The 16,039-nt window shown below is 50.3% G+C and overlaps 1 protein-coding gene across 1 annotated transcript; it reads right to left on the bottom strand.

Moving 5' to 3' along the window:
- Positions 1 to 7,953: 7,953 nt before the first annotated feature.
- On the bottom strand, positions 7,954 to 9,287 carry LOC120698370 (translation initiation factor IF-2-like). Its single transcript, XM_039981936.1, has one exon. The coding sequence runs from the start codon at positions 9,266 to 9,268 to the stop codon at positions 8,336 to 8,338; it is 933 nt and encodes a 310-aa protein (XP_039837870.1). The 5' UTR covers positions 9,269 to 9,287; the 3' UTR covers positions 7,954 to 8,335.
- Positions 9,288 to 16,039: the final 6,752 nt, after the last annotated feature.

Here is a 16,039-nt window from a genome sequence, read left to right as displayed (position 1 = left end):
TGTAGATGATATGATGATACACAACTTTATAAAATATCATATCCAAACTCGACTTCATTTGTGAAATATAAAAATAACAAATTTCTAACAAATCATTTGGACAGCTTCTTGGCTTCAAATTTGTTATTTTTATATCTCATAAACGAAGTCAAGTTTGGACAAAATATTTTACAAGATTGTGTATCATCATATCATCTACATCTGTGATTTTTTTCATGAATTTAGATGACTTTTTTGTTGTGATTTGCATGAATTTTCACGAAAGTTTAGTTTCCACCAGATATGTTCTCCAGTAAGAAAGGGTCAAGGGAGGAGAAAGTAAAGCGCCCGTTACGGTGACAGTGGTGTCCACTTATTGTAAAAACGTGTTCCTGACTCCAAGCAGGACGCGTGCTTAACATGCATGGCAGTGCCGCGGTCATGCGCTTTTGCCGTTTGAATTCGGTACGGTCTACCTAGTCGGCCGGCCCGGCCAGGACGTGCTCTGGCCGGCTCCACTCGCGCTGCAGGTTCCATTCCATCAAAAACATTACGGCATCGGTCGAGCGGGAGCAGTCACTGTGCACAAGCGGTCTGCGGTCATCGCCACGGTCGATCTCGTCTCGGAACGGGAGGATCGGAGCGCTCGAGCAGGCCGGCTCTTTTCGGCACCACACGCGCACGCGCGATTGAACGACGGCGACAGAGACGCGCGCCTGTAATCAAAGCGAAAAGCAGCAAAGCATCCATGTCGATCCACCACTACGCCTTCGGCTCATTGCGAAGAGCGAGCGGTGGCCGAAAAAATCAAAAGGAGCAAAGGATAAGCCTGGTAATAAAGAGCTCGGCCGGCGGCGCACAGCCATGCACATCAGATCAGCCGCCCAAGCGCAGGCGTGCGAAACCAGCGGGGCCTGGCCTCGGCGCGACGGCGCACGGCTCCTCCCTCCCTCGCCTCGCCGGAACGAACCGAGCGAGCGGCCGGCCAGGCACGACACGACGTCGCGGCCGGCCGGCCGTGGGCGCTTCTCACACGGCGACGCGGACGCCGGACGCCGACCGAGCGAGCTGGCTAGCTAGCCGGCGCCCGGCGGCGCACGCCTCGGCGCGTGCTGTGGCTAGCCAGCCACGGGTGGATGAGAGGCAGTGAGCAGGGCGGTAGTGAGACGAGGCCCGAAGCGACCGCGAGAGACCGACGTCTTTCCGTGGGCGACACTCCGGCGGTCGCCCTTGATCCGATCCGGCCGGACGAATGGACATGGCGCGATCCAGACCTTGCTTTTTTACTCGCCTTCATTCGTTGCAGGGATCAGAAACGAGTAAAACAACTACAGGCACTAGCGGAGCACAATCATGTGGTTAACCCTGCAGGAAAAATTAAAGCCGTGACGACGACAGTGACGGGGGGCCATTGTGCGGCCAACACCACGCCGGCAAGGCAGGGCTATTCGCGAGATGCCTTAGCACGCCGATGGATCCGTCGAGTGCCAGCGGACGGCGACGCGCGCTCGGCCCCAGTCACCGGGAGCGTCACGGTGACGCGACCGTGATGCCATATAAACAGACCGGCCCGGCGGGCGCGTCTATATATCGCTTCATGCGATTTTATACGATCGCATCGCAGAAAGGATTGTACGGGCGCGGGTGCAGCTAAAGTTTGCGGCCTGGCCCGGCCCATTAATAGATCTGTCATTTGTTTAAATTGATTTCAAATAAAAAAATTTCAATAAATAGAATTCTTATTCATTTCGAGTCTCTTTCGAAACAATTCGAATGTCTCCGAAACATTCAGATTTGTTTTGGAACAAATTTCAAATAGTTTTGTTTGCAATAAAAAGTTTCCCATAAATATAATTCCGAAACATTTCAAATTTGTTTCGAAACATTTCAAATTGTTTTGAAACATTCAGATTTGTTTTGGAATGATTTTCAAATATTTTTTGAAACATTTCGAATGTTCAGAATGTTTGAAACAATTGAAATTTGTTTGGAAACAGTTCAAATTATTCCAAACCACTTTAGAATGTTCCCGATGTTTGAAACTTTTTAAATTTGTTTGGAAATAGTAGAATTTGTTCTGAGACATCCAATTTTGTTTGGTTGTTTCAGAATGTTTGAAACATTTCTAATTTATTTGGAATAGTTGTAATTGTTCCGAAACATTCAGATTTATTTTGGAAATATTTCAAATTGTTCTGAGATATTCAGGCAAAACTATCTATTTTGTTTGGTTGTTCTGGAACATTTTAGAATGTTTGGAATGTTCGAAATATTTCAAATTTGTTTGGAACAGTTCTAATTGTTCTGAGATATTCAGATTTGTTTGGAAAACAGTTCAAATTGTTCCGAGATATTCAAATTATTTCGAAACACTTTAGAATGCTCCAAATGTTTGAAACTTGTTAATTTGTTTGGAAACAGTAGAAGTTGTTCCAAGACATTCAGTTTTGTTTAATTGTTCCGGAACATTTTAGAATGTTCGGAATGTTTGAAACATTTCGAATTTGTTTGGATCAGTTCTAATTGTTCCGAGACATTCAGATTGTTTGGAAAACAGTTCAATTTGTTCCAAGATATTCAGGCAAAACTATCTGTTTTGTTCGGTTGTTCTGGAACATTTTAGAATGTTCGGAATGTTTGGAACATTTCGAATTTGTTTGGAATAGTTCTATTTGTTCCGAGATATTTAGATTTGTTTGGAAACAGTTCAAATTGTTCTGGGATATTCAAAGTGTTTTTGTTTCCACGGAAGTTCCAAAAAAATGTTCCCAATAAATATTCCGAGGGATATTCATCATAAGAGGGATAGGTGTAAAGATAAAATAAGGTACGGCAAAAACAAAATTAACTGTTCTAAGGACACAGAAAAATGTTTTAGAACAAAAAAGAAAGTTGTTTATTTTTTTCAAATGTAAGCAAGTGTGATCTAGTTTCGAAGATCTCAACATAAGGATCACTACAATGTAGTCAAAATTAAATTTGGACAATCGGTTTGCGAAATAGAGATTTTTTTAGTCTGAACGTATGCATAGCACGCAATCCAGGTATATCCGCTCCACTGGGAACTTTCTGCGATGCTCCAGCACCCACTCACACGCGCGATGAATAACCTTTCCCGGCCCGGCGGCCTCCTTTTTCCCTTTTTTTTTTAGGGCCCCTGATGAAACTGAAGCGCCACGTAATGATCGAGTTGACGATGCTTGGCCAGGTAGCCAGATATGGTCCGGCGCGCGGTTGCCATCTTATTTCTGGCTGTCCGGGCGTGGTCCAAGCGCGCGGTGACCATCAGGGCATCCCCTGAACGGAACGTCCCTGGAGGTATCCGTACGTGCGTGCGTACAAGGATCCCCCGTTCATGCCGGGGCCGGTCCCCGGCTGCGTGCATCACGCTGATGTAGGCCCTGACGATGCATGCAGCACATGAGGAACTTTTTTCAGTGCTCTGTAAAATTACAGTGTTGCCTCTCTCTTCTTCTTCTTTTTCTTCTTGTTTTTTCCCCATTTTATCCGTATTATGCATGTACTACTCGAGATCAGCTTTCTTCGGCAACTGTGGCTCTGCGTGTCCAAGTGTCAGTGAGTAGCTTTTGCTCCTACTAGATATATGCTTGGTGCGTGCGCAGATTTAAGTTTAACGGCAGCCTTTCATCATTCCGCCTGTCTTGTCAGCGCCGCACATTGTACGACCAATTAGGCCCTTCTATTCCCCGCCGCAACAAGCACGGATCGATCGATCAACCGGTGCGCAGACCAAGGTTTTTTTATCCCACCGATTCCACCGAACCGCCGGCCACCGGTTCCGGTTAACCGGTCCGGTTTGACCGGTTACCGGTAAAAACCGGTCAAACTCAAATTTGAATTCAAAACCCGCAATTATACCGGTTTCGAACGGCTAACCGTCCGGTTAGACTGGTTTACCGGTCCGGTTTGACCGGTAACCGGTCGGTTTAGGTTAAATTCAATTTTTTTTTCTTTTTTAGTTTAAATTCAAATGCCCGCAAAGTATACTAAATGAATGTTTGTATAATATGTTTTAGCCTAAATGAACCATCCAATCCTCTTTTGTACTACTTTTATAGTACCAAATGAATTATTTCAATTTTTTCTAGGTACAAGAACTATTTTTCTTGATTTAGTGCATTTACCTTAGTCATAATTCATTTGGTCTAGTTGTGCTTATCTAAAATTTACCAAACTTTTTTTATAACTCTTAGGAAATAAAATAATAGTACTATAAAAGTTATGGCTTCTAAAACTCAGTATAGCAGCATGGATAAATAACCCATTTAAACTAGACATATTGCAAGATTTAATTTAAAAACTTATTCTAGAAATATTTTCTGGATCTACCAATTTTGTACAAGCCTATGCTCACCATATGAAACACTCTAGCCAAAGGTGACCTGCATCCAAAGGATGGATCTTGAGATTTAAATAAAAGTGCATTAAACTAGTTTTTAAAATAGAGCAAGATACATTGATCAAATGAAAAACTTTATATAACAAAAGTTGTAGATCTTGTTTCATAGAATCCAGAACAGTTGAGTTTGTATTTTTTCGATTTTTCTACGATTTTACAAGTTCGCTGTTTAATGCGTCCCGGATGCCAGAACCTAAATGTAATTTTTTTTTACATTTAGGTCATGTCGCTCAGCCAGAGGGCGACAGGGGTATAGTTTTGAAATTTTTCGAAACCGCCATATATTTTTGAAATTTTAATTTTTTTTAAATACAAAAATGAAAAAAATCCCCTGAGCTTCGGCCCTTCAATTTCGTGCCCAACGACACGTCGACACTGGGCTATCTGCATGACGTTTTTTTTTCACAGCTGGGACGTCTGACGGCCCAGCCGAATCATCCATCGTCTTCTCTCACGCCCCCGGCCTCCCAGAAGGACAAACGAAGAGAGATTCTGCTTTCGGAACGGAATAGGAAATCCTGCATTGTGCATTCATTCAGCAGACCACGCATGCCTTCGATCCTCGTCTGGGAGCGAGCCGGCCGCAACGCTCACACCAAACAAGCAGCGTATATAATGCATGGAGCGTAGAAGCGGTCCAAGTTATGGTGGCCGCTGGCCGACTGGCAAGTGGCAACCTACCACTACCAGAGCCAGCAGCCGTTGCATCCATCCAGTACTGTACCTACTTGCTACAGTGGAGTAGTACTGTACTGGACTGCATATATAAACGCTGAAAACCTCGCACCCAACAGTAGTGGTTCATGCAGTCTGACTTCATGCTGTGTAGTGACACCTTACCGCCGGTTATTCCTTACCGCCAAAATTTACCGATACCGCTACTAATCGGCAACACTTACCGGTAGCGGTAACCGGTGTTTTCCGATTCAAAATTTAAAAATACAAAAGTCAAAAAATCGGTTACCGCTATAGTAAAAACGGTAAAATCTACAGTGCAAACGGTAAGATGAACCCTTCGTGAGTACATAAATGCTCTGCTGCTATATATCTAGTGTAGCAAAAAAGAGAGAAAGAAAGAAGAAGAAGAAGAACGAGAAGAAAAACTCTGTTATTGTTGCTTGTAGATGCGTTTGATGCGTATCCGCCGGACTTGATACCGATCTAGCTGTACTCTACCCAATGCAAGGAGCTTGACCTGCAGCCAGTAGTGTACGGTGTAGGTGTGCTGCTGCCCTGCTGTGGTTGACGCAACCCCCCGGTCATCGGGTCGTGTTTGCCGGATGCTGCCGGGAGATCAGATGATGGATCGACGAGCGAGCTCACTGCTCACGGCTCACCAAACTCGACTCGAAGCTTACACCTGCCCAACAGAAGCCACGACGTTCCGGTCGATCCGGCCGGACGCACACGCTCGCTCCTGGTACCAGCTACTATAGTAGTACCACACAGCGTGCCTGTACAGTTAGGGAGAACACAGGATTGGATCTGACGAGAAGCACGCAGAGCGTAACAGCGACATGTGGTCGAGCAAGCAAGTCGCAGCTATAGACCTCTTAACTGCTGCTGCGATAGCCGGATAGCTACATACGCCAGCGGCCAGCCGGTGAATGGCGATCCCGATGCATGCATGGCGTGGGTGGTCGATCGATGATGGGGTCGCTGGATCCGATGCCCACTCACGCGCATCGGTAGAGTAGGCCGCCGGATTGCGTACCGGCCAAGAGACTGACCTTGCGTGCCCTCAAATAAAAGCGGCGGGGGAGTATTGCCACGTCCGGCCGGCCCCTATACGCAGCTACGCGCGCGCCGGTGCCACCAGCCAGCCAACCCACTGCCCACCACCGGCTACCGATGTGTCCTGCTGGTGGGACGCCGCCGCCGATGATGGGGCGATCGCGCGCCAGGACCCTACGTGTGCTGGTGCTGGGCCACGCATGTATGTACCCGCGACACTGTACACGGGTAGGTGCGTACGTAACAGGGGGGCGTGCCGCCGTGCCGGTGCCGGAGGGCGGAGGCCGCCGGCGAAGCCTAGGCGCGCTGGGGCAGCAGGACTCAGGAGGGGAGGGGCGCTGCATGCATGCAGCGTGCGCGTGATCTCTGCGCCACGTCTCGTGCGGTGTGCAGCCAGGACCGTCGAATTGGCAGAGATTGGCCGGCCGGTATGATGGTATCCATGAGCATGGGGCCAGCACGGCCGGTATGCACGGCCGCAGCAAGTAATCCAGCAGCAGCCGCGTGAAAAAATAAAATAAAATGGATTAATTCCATCTTCTTTTGCCGGTGCTGTGCGCCACGATCGAGCACGATAGAAACTGGCACGGCCGTCAGAATCCCCAGAATTTTAACCTGCACGCGCTTGTACTCGTCGGTAGGGTACGCATTAACGGCTTAACGCGTTACAACCGGCCGGCCGGATCGAGGTTAAGTCTTAAGAGCCATTAATCCTAGCTAGCTCTAACGAGCTGATGAGTATGCTCCCTGCCTCCCTCGCTATGTAATGTGGTGATCGTGTTTGTCAAGGACTACTAGCTACAAGTATCGTACTAGTATGCGTTTAGGACGTACGCACGGGCTTGGCACGCCTACGGGACCGGAGAATTTGCAGCAGCACGTACGTACGGCAGATGCGCAGATTGGCACGAAGATGGCTTGGTATGGTAAGCATCGATCAGATGCTGTGGTTGGTCAGTGAAGCAGAAAGTGAAAAGGCATCAACACGTTCCAATTTCCTTTGATGCATTGTTATTGGTTGCTATATATTGTGTTGTGTAGTTGGGCCCTATTAATTGCGTTGCGCGTCTGTGCATTCACGTTCGGTACTGTAGGCGTCCGTGTGAGCAGCTACTATACATCATGCAGCGCTTGATTTGATCACGTTTTCCTGCGCCAGCTAAAAGCCGTGGCACGTTGACACACCATAGTTTAGCTGAGAATAAATCTCGGGATCAGCTAATCAATCTTGGGATGAGATTCTCAGCACTGCCTGTAGCTACTGAGAAACGGACGGACACTCTGAGACACTGTTCTCAGTTCTGAAGTACTAGTAGCTAGCACCTTCAGAAGTTCAGAGCTACATGCACCTCCCACAGCAGCGCGGCCGATCGGAGATGCCGATGGACGAACGAACTCCAGACACCGAGAGTTTCGGAACACGTGTACTGTCCAAGTCCAGTCGCCATCGACGGCAAGATGCATTGCATACCCCACCAGTAGCTAGGCAGCTAGACAACACCAGGTACAACACAAGATGCATACTATGTGCATACAAACAAGGGAACATATCTATTGCAAACCAAGGAACTCGTGCAAACCCGTGCAAACCTACTAAACAAAGTTTCAAAAAATTCTGAAAAAAATCATGAATGTGCTTCTCAGATTACATCATCTATATATAAAATTTCATGGTCAAATTCGTCTTACTCTAGAAGTTACAAAAAAGACAAATTTGAGATGCATTTGAACCATTATTGTTGTCAGAAAATTTGTCTTTTTTGTAACTTCTAGAGTAAGACGAATTTGACCATGAAATTTTATATATATATGAGGTAGGCTGAGAAGCACATTCATGATTTTTTTCAGAATTTTTTGAAACTTTGTTTAATAGGTTTGCACGAGTTTGCACGAGATCCTTGATTTGCACTAGATACGTTGCCTACAAATATACCCGGCCATGGCAACACGACGCCACTAAACGACCGGAACGAAGAGCTTTATCTTCTTATCTTGCTTCCAAGAACAGTGACGGACACCAGATCGAACACGAACATCCATCACGCGTGAACAATTAGCTCCTACAGATCACTTAAATAATTAGGGCGCCCCGACGTGCCCCGATCAACCACGCGCATTCATGGACAGGGGCCGGCCGGACGGCGGACATGCGCTTCGCTGTTCGCTCGACAGCGACCGGCGGCGGGAGGGCCGGGCGACTAGCTACGGGCGCCAGCCGTACACCCAGCCGGCGGCCTGCTCCTGCTGGCCGCTGCAGAGCTGCACCATCCACGGGCTCGGCCGGACGCCGAGGGAGAGCACCCCTTTCGTCCTCTTCGGCGGCGGCGGCGCGGGCTCGTCGTAGCCGCCGCAGTACTCCTGGTCGCGGGCTTCGGCGGCGCTGGAGCCGGAGAAGAACCAGCGGGTGGACGGCGAGGGCTTGACCGACGACGACGAGGACCTGCAGGACTTACCGAAGCTGCCGAGGCGGCGGAAGACGGTGGCGATGAAGCCGACCTTTATCCACCTGAGCCTGCACCCGCTGTACCTGCCGCCGCCGCCGCGGGCCTTGCCGTGGCGTCGGGCCCTGTGCCCGAGCGGCGCGCCGCGGAGGTGGTAGGAGGGCGGCGGGGTGATGGCGGGGGCGCCGCCGCCGGCGGCGCCCGCGGCCAGCATCATCCGGGAGGAGGAGTAGGCGTCCTTGGGCGTGCCCGGCTGCGACTCCCACACGAAGGGCACGGCGCCGGGCCCCGCGCCGTAGTAGCGGAAGGATGGGTTGCCCAGGGACGACTCCCTGGTGAGCAGGCGCGCGTAGAACTCGCCGTCGTGCGTGATGCGCAGCGGGCTCTGCGGCTTGCTGGGCGGCGTCGCCGCGCCGCGGGGGCTGGGAGCGGCCGGCATATCTTCTCCTTCCTTCGTCCCGCGACGACCTCGATCGAGCGCGGCGGATCCCCTGCTTCCAGTAGTGGAAGTGGCGTGGACCGGTGGCGGTGGTTGGTAGTGGTCGTCGCGGCGTGGGAATGATGTGGAAGCGGCCGCGATCCAAGAACTCCTCGGCGAGCGATCCGATGGGGCGGGCGGTTTTATACGCGGGGACGGGGACGGGAGATCGTGCCGGGCGCGGCTGGGCATTGCATCAGGTGATGAGATCCACATCCATCGCCTAAAGCAAAAAACGTGTTCCTCCCGACGTCCGCCACCCGCCGGCCGCCACCTACCGCCGCCCAGCCCCTCCCCCACCCCACCGGCGCGGGCGGGCTAGGGTCCGGCCGGATCCCCCACCCCACCGGCGCGAGCTCCGGCCGGACCCTAGCCCGCCCACGCCGGCCGCCCTCCCAACCCCCGCAGCAGCCGCCTCCCGCCACCGCCGCCGCCTCCATCCACCGCTGCCGTTGCCGTCGATTCCCCCGCCCCGGCGCCGGCTCAACCGCCATCTCCCACCACCCGGCCGGCGGCGCCCTCGCCGCTGCCGCGTCCGCCTCCTCTGCCGGGCCGTCCTGCCGCCGCCGGCCCTCCCTCTATGGCCGGTGGTGAGCAGCCGCCCCCCGGCAACCCGAACCCCAAACCCCGAAAACCTAACCTAGCACGGCAACAAATGACGGCGAGCGGCGGCGTGAGCACGACGGAGGAGGAAGGAGGAGTGGCGGCGTCACCTGGGCCCAAATGATAATTGGGCTGAAATCGTGAACCGGAACTCTTCAGGCGATGGTTTCATGATTTGCAGCGCGCGCGACATATAGTCGCAGCATATCGTGCCGCCCCGGTGGGTCACTTGCGGGCGGCTTACGATACAGTGCCGCACCTTTCTGGGAGAGTTCGCTGGCCACGGCGCGATGCATTTTCCGCGTAGCGCAAGCGAGAGGGAGCAGCTGGGAACAGTGACGCCGGCGCGAGCCTCCTCTACTGCCTACGAGTCTATGAGATGTGGAAAGGTGAACCGCTGAACTGGATGTTCAATGGTGAATTCCACTGGACCGTGACCAGCAGGCAGCAGCACCGGTGACACTGTTCAGCTGCAAGTGCCGCTCCATCTTCGGTGAGCTACAGTGACGTGTGGGCGAGAGTGAAGCGCTGGACACCACCAAACAGTCCCGTCATAGTGCTGGTCCTGTCTTGGCGTTTTTGCACCGCCGGAACACACTGTAGCTCGGCGCCGTGCTGAAAGCGAAGCTCAGCAACAACGCCCATCTATCCCTCCTTTTTGTGCGCGCCCTGGTTTCTCAGAGCGGCGGTAAGCAAGGACGGCAAGGGAGAACGAAAGGTACAGAAGAGCAGGTACATGAATACTGAAGAGCAGTTGAATTGAATAGCCAAGGGGTTTGGATCTAGTATCCTGCTGACTTCTCACTCGTGCATATGGGGTCACGTAGCATTTATAAACTTTGGAAAAGGTGATTCGCCATTGTTGGTGGTTACGGTCAGAGTAAAGACAGAGTAAGCTGCACAACGATGAAAAGCAGAAGCTCTTTGATCTGACCATGAGCAATCATGCGAACAGCTTAATCTTTTATTCCGGAAGGAGAAGGTGAGGTTGGATGTCGGTGAGTAAAGAGAGAGAGGATCATAGCAGGGGCATTTTGATCTTTACGGTAATATCGACGCCTGCATGTGGGTCCGAGATCATCGAAGATGTAGAAAATAGCATATTTCAGGGTTTGAGTGAAACGTAATGGCATTCTTCGGAATACGTGAATTATAACGGTGCAACTCAAAAGTTGCAAAGTTGTAATGACATGAATCCAATTAATCTAAAAATACCGCCATGCAAAGCCCCCAAAAGTCAAACTATCCCGTTCCAGTTCGTAAAAATCAAATTTAATCTTCTGATGATGTGCGCATCTCTACGCAATCACATTTCAAATTTGTGGACCCCCTCCCTGAACAGGATCGAATAATAGCCAGGAATGCAGAAGCTAGGATAAAGAGTCATCTTATTCGAGCATCAAAAAATGCGTAGGGTTAAAGTATGTGCCCACACATGTTGATTGGCAAACGTCAAGGTGGGCAGGTATAGGAATTTTAGAAGTTAATAGGCTTAACTTAACATAATCTTTGTCTGGAAGAACTGGTAACATAATAAAACACCAGGGAGGCTCAGTCAACTTTTTTTTTTGGAAAAGGGAAGCTTTATTGATCTTAGACAATTACATCAAGATGATACAATCATACTAAGATCCAACCCGGACTCTGCATAATTAGGATGTACACAGCCTATAGAGTAAAAGAAACAAAAGAGCGACATGACAAAAAATCATGCCGTAGCAAACTACAACATATAACTTCATCTTCAGCTCCTTGCCTCCTTCATTACCATAGCAACACTTGGACTTCAAATAAGACTCCAAAGACAACGCCACCAACGTGAAAACGGTACGCGCACGCACCGCCATTGCAGTGACCCAACCAATTAAGGTCAGATCATAGGTTTTCACCCTAGAGAGCAATTCTTCGGAATCCAAACAATGCCTTCAGCAAGACCATTGCCAGGTACAACCAATTAAGGTCAGACCTTGGAATTTCTTCCTGGCACCGAATAATTAGTACCGAAAAAGTACCACATAGACAAAGTCACCTGGTGCTGCCCCCCTTCTTGCCAAGCCATTGCTATCAAACAGACCAGACTTGGCCCACTTCAAACAGCCACGAACTCCAAGTCTAGCAAACCATCAGTAGCCTCGTCAGCCGCGAATACCATGCTACAAAGTGGCCAATATGGATACGTGCATAGTCCATTGGAACGAAGTGCAGATCGAACCCGTCTTCGGAGTAAGAGAATCCGCAGATTGAAGCCAAGATGACACGAGCCTCTGGAACTACGTGGAAGACACAGGCGAAAATAGGATGAAGATGTCATCACCAGAAGTAGTCGCGAAACCTGGAACTAGACTCTCCGTCGTCGAAGCCGGAGGCCCTCACGACGAGAAACAGCCGCGCCCGGGACGAGCCTGCCCGCCACCGCAGCACCAGAGCAATCCAGCCCGCCGAATCCGCACATCTGGACGTCGGATCCGGCCGTCGAGGCCGTGGAGTCACCGTCGAGGTAAGAGAGAGAATATGCAAACTCCCGTGAAGACACCAAGACACACGATTTAACGTGGTTCGGTTAGGACACCAAGTCCCTCCCTACGTCCACGGCCACTTGTCCACCAAGAACAAGTGTGATGCCGAGTCTCTTCGCTTGATCACCGTCTTGCGTTCGCCACCAAGACTTCTGGCAAGCAAAGGCTAAGTAACGCCAAGTCACCAAGACAAGGCCACCGCCACCGTCTCTCTCGAAGCGTCACCAACGGCACCATCCTCACTATCGGAGCTTCTCACCAAAAGGGGTCTCCTTCCCCGCACAAAGTGTCATTGCCTCTCCACACCAAGTCGGAGGGTCACACGACGAGTACACGGTTGCTTGCCACAGCAAGACTTTGCTCAAGGTTGATCTCGCAAGATCAAGTCCTCCCAAGCACTAAGCTTCTCAAGCTCAGACTTGCACTAAGCTATTCTAAGCTTGAATGTGGCACTAAGCTCAATATGGTGGATGGAGTTGATGTTGATCTTCAATACAACTTCCAGAGTCTCCAACCTCTCCAAATGACCCGGCCTTGGGGTATATATAGCCACATACCCCAAAAGAGCCGTTGGAGGAAAGCTGACAGAAAAAGTACGTAATGCTGGTTAAACCGACGCTCCTCCAATAGCCATCGTCGGTTCAACCGGTGAATGTAAACTGCCCACTGAAAAACTATCCGTTACTTGTACGGGCAATCAACCGACGTATCGTCGATTTAACCGGTGAATGTAACTGTCACCTGATTCCGAAAAAACCAACTCTCTGGACAATTACACCGACGTTCACTTTTCCTTCATCACCGGTTCAACCGGTGTCCCTCTGTGTCTAACTTCACTTCAGTCATTGCACCGACGTATGTCTTTTCTTTATTGTCGGTTTAACCGACGCAAAACCCTAGCCTCAGCTTCTGTGTCCATTGCACCGGTAAGTGCAATTTGCTCATCATCGGTTTAACCGGTGATAGCAAATTGTCTCTGTCTTGTTTGTTTTGACTTGATTTCTTCACGGTCTCTTCAATTCTTATCCTTCGGGCCTAGCTTCGCCTTCCTTCTATTTGTCATCACTTGAACCTAAAAGCCTGAGGATATCATCTAAACAATCGCATTAGTCCAAGTGTTGTGTTGTCTATATCAATCACCAAAACATTATATTGAAATGTGGCATAAGAGGCCATTTTTCCTACACCCGCGCTCCGAACCTCCACGAACTGGGAGGAAGAAAAAGGTCCCTACCGCCGCCTTCTTTGCCCTCCGCCGGGCTTTCGGCGTCAAGCTCCAGCGGCGGTAGGTCTGGAGATAGTGGGGGAGGGCCTGGCGGCGGCGGGCTGTGCGCCGCCCGAGGTGCCCTAGAAGAGCGACGCGGGGGCCCAGGCTCAGTCAACTGCGTAGTTTGAAGGACTTGACATGGACTTCTATACTTCTGTATAGAAACTGAATATATAGTCCGCCGGCTCCAACAAACCCAAGCAAATTGATCTTGACAGCAGAAACTCAAACAATTTACAACTCTATGGATTTTAATTTATATCGAGGACCTGAGGTTTCGTCTAACTAAATAACATTCTTCTGAAAAAAAATAGGTGTGGACATCAATAGAAGAGTTCATTCCGGACCGGTTCATGCCCGGCGGCGAAGTAGAAGGCGTGCGGCTGACCATCGGCAACATCAAGGAGGCAGCGCAGGCGATGATGATGCCGTTCGAGGCAGGGCGGAGGATATGCCCCGGGATGGGGTATGCGATGCTCCACATAGAGTACTTCCTCGCCCATCTGATCACGGCCTTCGAGTGGCTTCCGGTCGGAGGGGAAGCCGTGGATCTGAGAGCGGACCATGGCTTCTTCACCTCCATGCTTCGTCCGCTCCGCGCACGGGCTGTGCCAAGGGGTTAAGCAAGCATGATGCCGCGTACTGTATTTTAATTAATTAATTTCTTCATCTTTGATGAGACTGGAGATGATACGTGTTTCTATACGTAGCTTTTGAATTGCTCGCGGTGCCATGAAACCGGCAAATACCCTGCAAGTCTATTCAGCCAGCCACCTTGCAGGTGGGGTATGGCGCAAATTTTCTTTGGCCAGTTCTCAAAAAATTTCATATAGTATTCGTCACATCGAATTTTTGGACACATACATACATGGAGTATCAAATGCAGCTTGAAAAAAAAGTAATTACACAGTATAAATGTTTACACGAGATGAATATTTTAAGCCTAATTAGTCCATAATTTGACATTATTTATCAAATAACAACGAAATGTGCTACAATACCAAAACTTAATTTTTTCCCGCGAACTAAACACAGCCTCTGTTACACAAAAGACGGCAAATGAACGACGCAACACAGTAGATTAATCATAGAGGACACGAGGATTTAACGTGGAAAACCCTCCGGGGGAAGGGAAAAACCACGGACGCCAGCCAGCAAATATTTATCGAGTGTGTGTGCAGCCCAATGGGCCCAAGCTTATGTTGTGCTACGTCCGAAGTCGGCTTTTATATGTATATGGTTGACTTTGAATCACAAATCAACATTCTCGTGTCACCACTCTCCAGCATTAGATGGTTTTTTCCCCAAAAAAACTGCGATTCGGAATTAGAAAAAGAAAACAAAAAGACAAACAGATTGGAGAGTTGATGGGCCGCGAGTTCCCGCCACCTGACTGTTGTCGGACAGACTGCACAGTTAATCAGTTATGGCCCAGCCCAGTAAGAACTGGGCATTATATTTCAAAAATAAACTGGGAATTTAGCTAGCCGTTTAGGCCATGGTCCATGAGGCCCATTCATAGCGGGAAAAAGCGAAACGAAAGCCACGGCGTGACCGCGTGATCGAGCCGCGAGATTTGGCATCATCCTCGTGACAGAATCAGTCACAGGACGTCGTTCCTATGTCAGCACAAGAGCGTGAGAACATCAGAACAAGAACAAAAAAAGGAAAAAGAAACAGGGGGCAGCATGAGTGCGCTCTCGTACCGGCATTTATGATTGCCCGTCCGTGGTGCATCCAGCAGCAAATACGGCCATCAGACCGGCTGGCCCCTGCATGCATCGCCATGGTACCAGTCACGACTCTACTACCCCGTACGGGTGTACTGTACTGCACAGACGCAACGTATTCCTGTTACTATTCCTGCACTATACGCAGAGACGCAGAACACCGAGACAGAGCGCGAGGACGGCGGATCCAAAGGTTCCTGGCTGACCCACTTCTCGTTTGGGTGGTCACCACCGCACCGCACGTCGACGCGGGCAGAAATGCAGGGCGCCGGAGACACCAGCGTCGTCAGAGAAGCATACTCCCTATCCGCCTGCGGGAGCAGGGCCGTGAGCTAGTATGGTATACCCGTATACGAATGGGGACGAGCCAACAGCCGAAAGTGGAATCCCTTTGGATGTGCTCGGGTAGATCCAGCCGAAGCGTTTGCATTTTGCTCCGGAACTCTGACAAGGCTGCATGCTTCTAATGTACCCGGTCATTCACGGAGGAATACCCCTCCCCCCCCCCCCCCTCTCTCTCTCTCTCTCGACAAGGGAGAATCGCAAGGTTAATGAATCTGACACGACGCTCAAGGTACTGCTGCAAAAATGTAATTAACTGGCGTGGGATTCAGGAATCACAGGGGTAACAGCATCCAGCCACCGACATGCACGCATCACTGCATGGCGCGCTCTAGAATTGCTACTCCAACAAGGCAAGGCAAGAAGAAGAACGGGGATCTTTTGACGGTTTGTACCCCTCGCCGCTCCTCTCATGTGACGCTGGCTGCCAGGTGGGCCCTACGCCCTTATCTGGGCCGCCCTGGCCCCTCCGCGCAGTGCCACTTTTGGATCCCATTGCCGTAGACGCGTCGCGGTCACGGGGAAGTGG

The sequence above is a fragment of the Panicum virgatum genome, chromosome 3K (assembly GCF_016808335.1).
Source record: "Panicum virgatum strain AP13 chromosome 3K, P.virgatum_v5, whole genome shotgun sequence".
NCBI classification, from domain to species: Eukaryota; Viridiplantae; Streptophyta; class Magnoliopsida; order Poales; family Poaceae; genus Panicum; species Panicum virgatum.
Note: the sequence above shows the minus strand (reverse complement) of the source record. Positions and strands in the feature narration are given on the sequence as shown.

Excerpts from the sequence above, each read along its gene's own strand:
- LOC120698370 (XM_039981936.1), bottom strand. The coding sequence starts at position 9,268 with ATGTGGATCTCATCACCTGATGCAATGCCCAGCCGCGCCCGGCACGAT.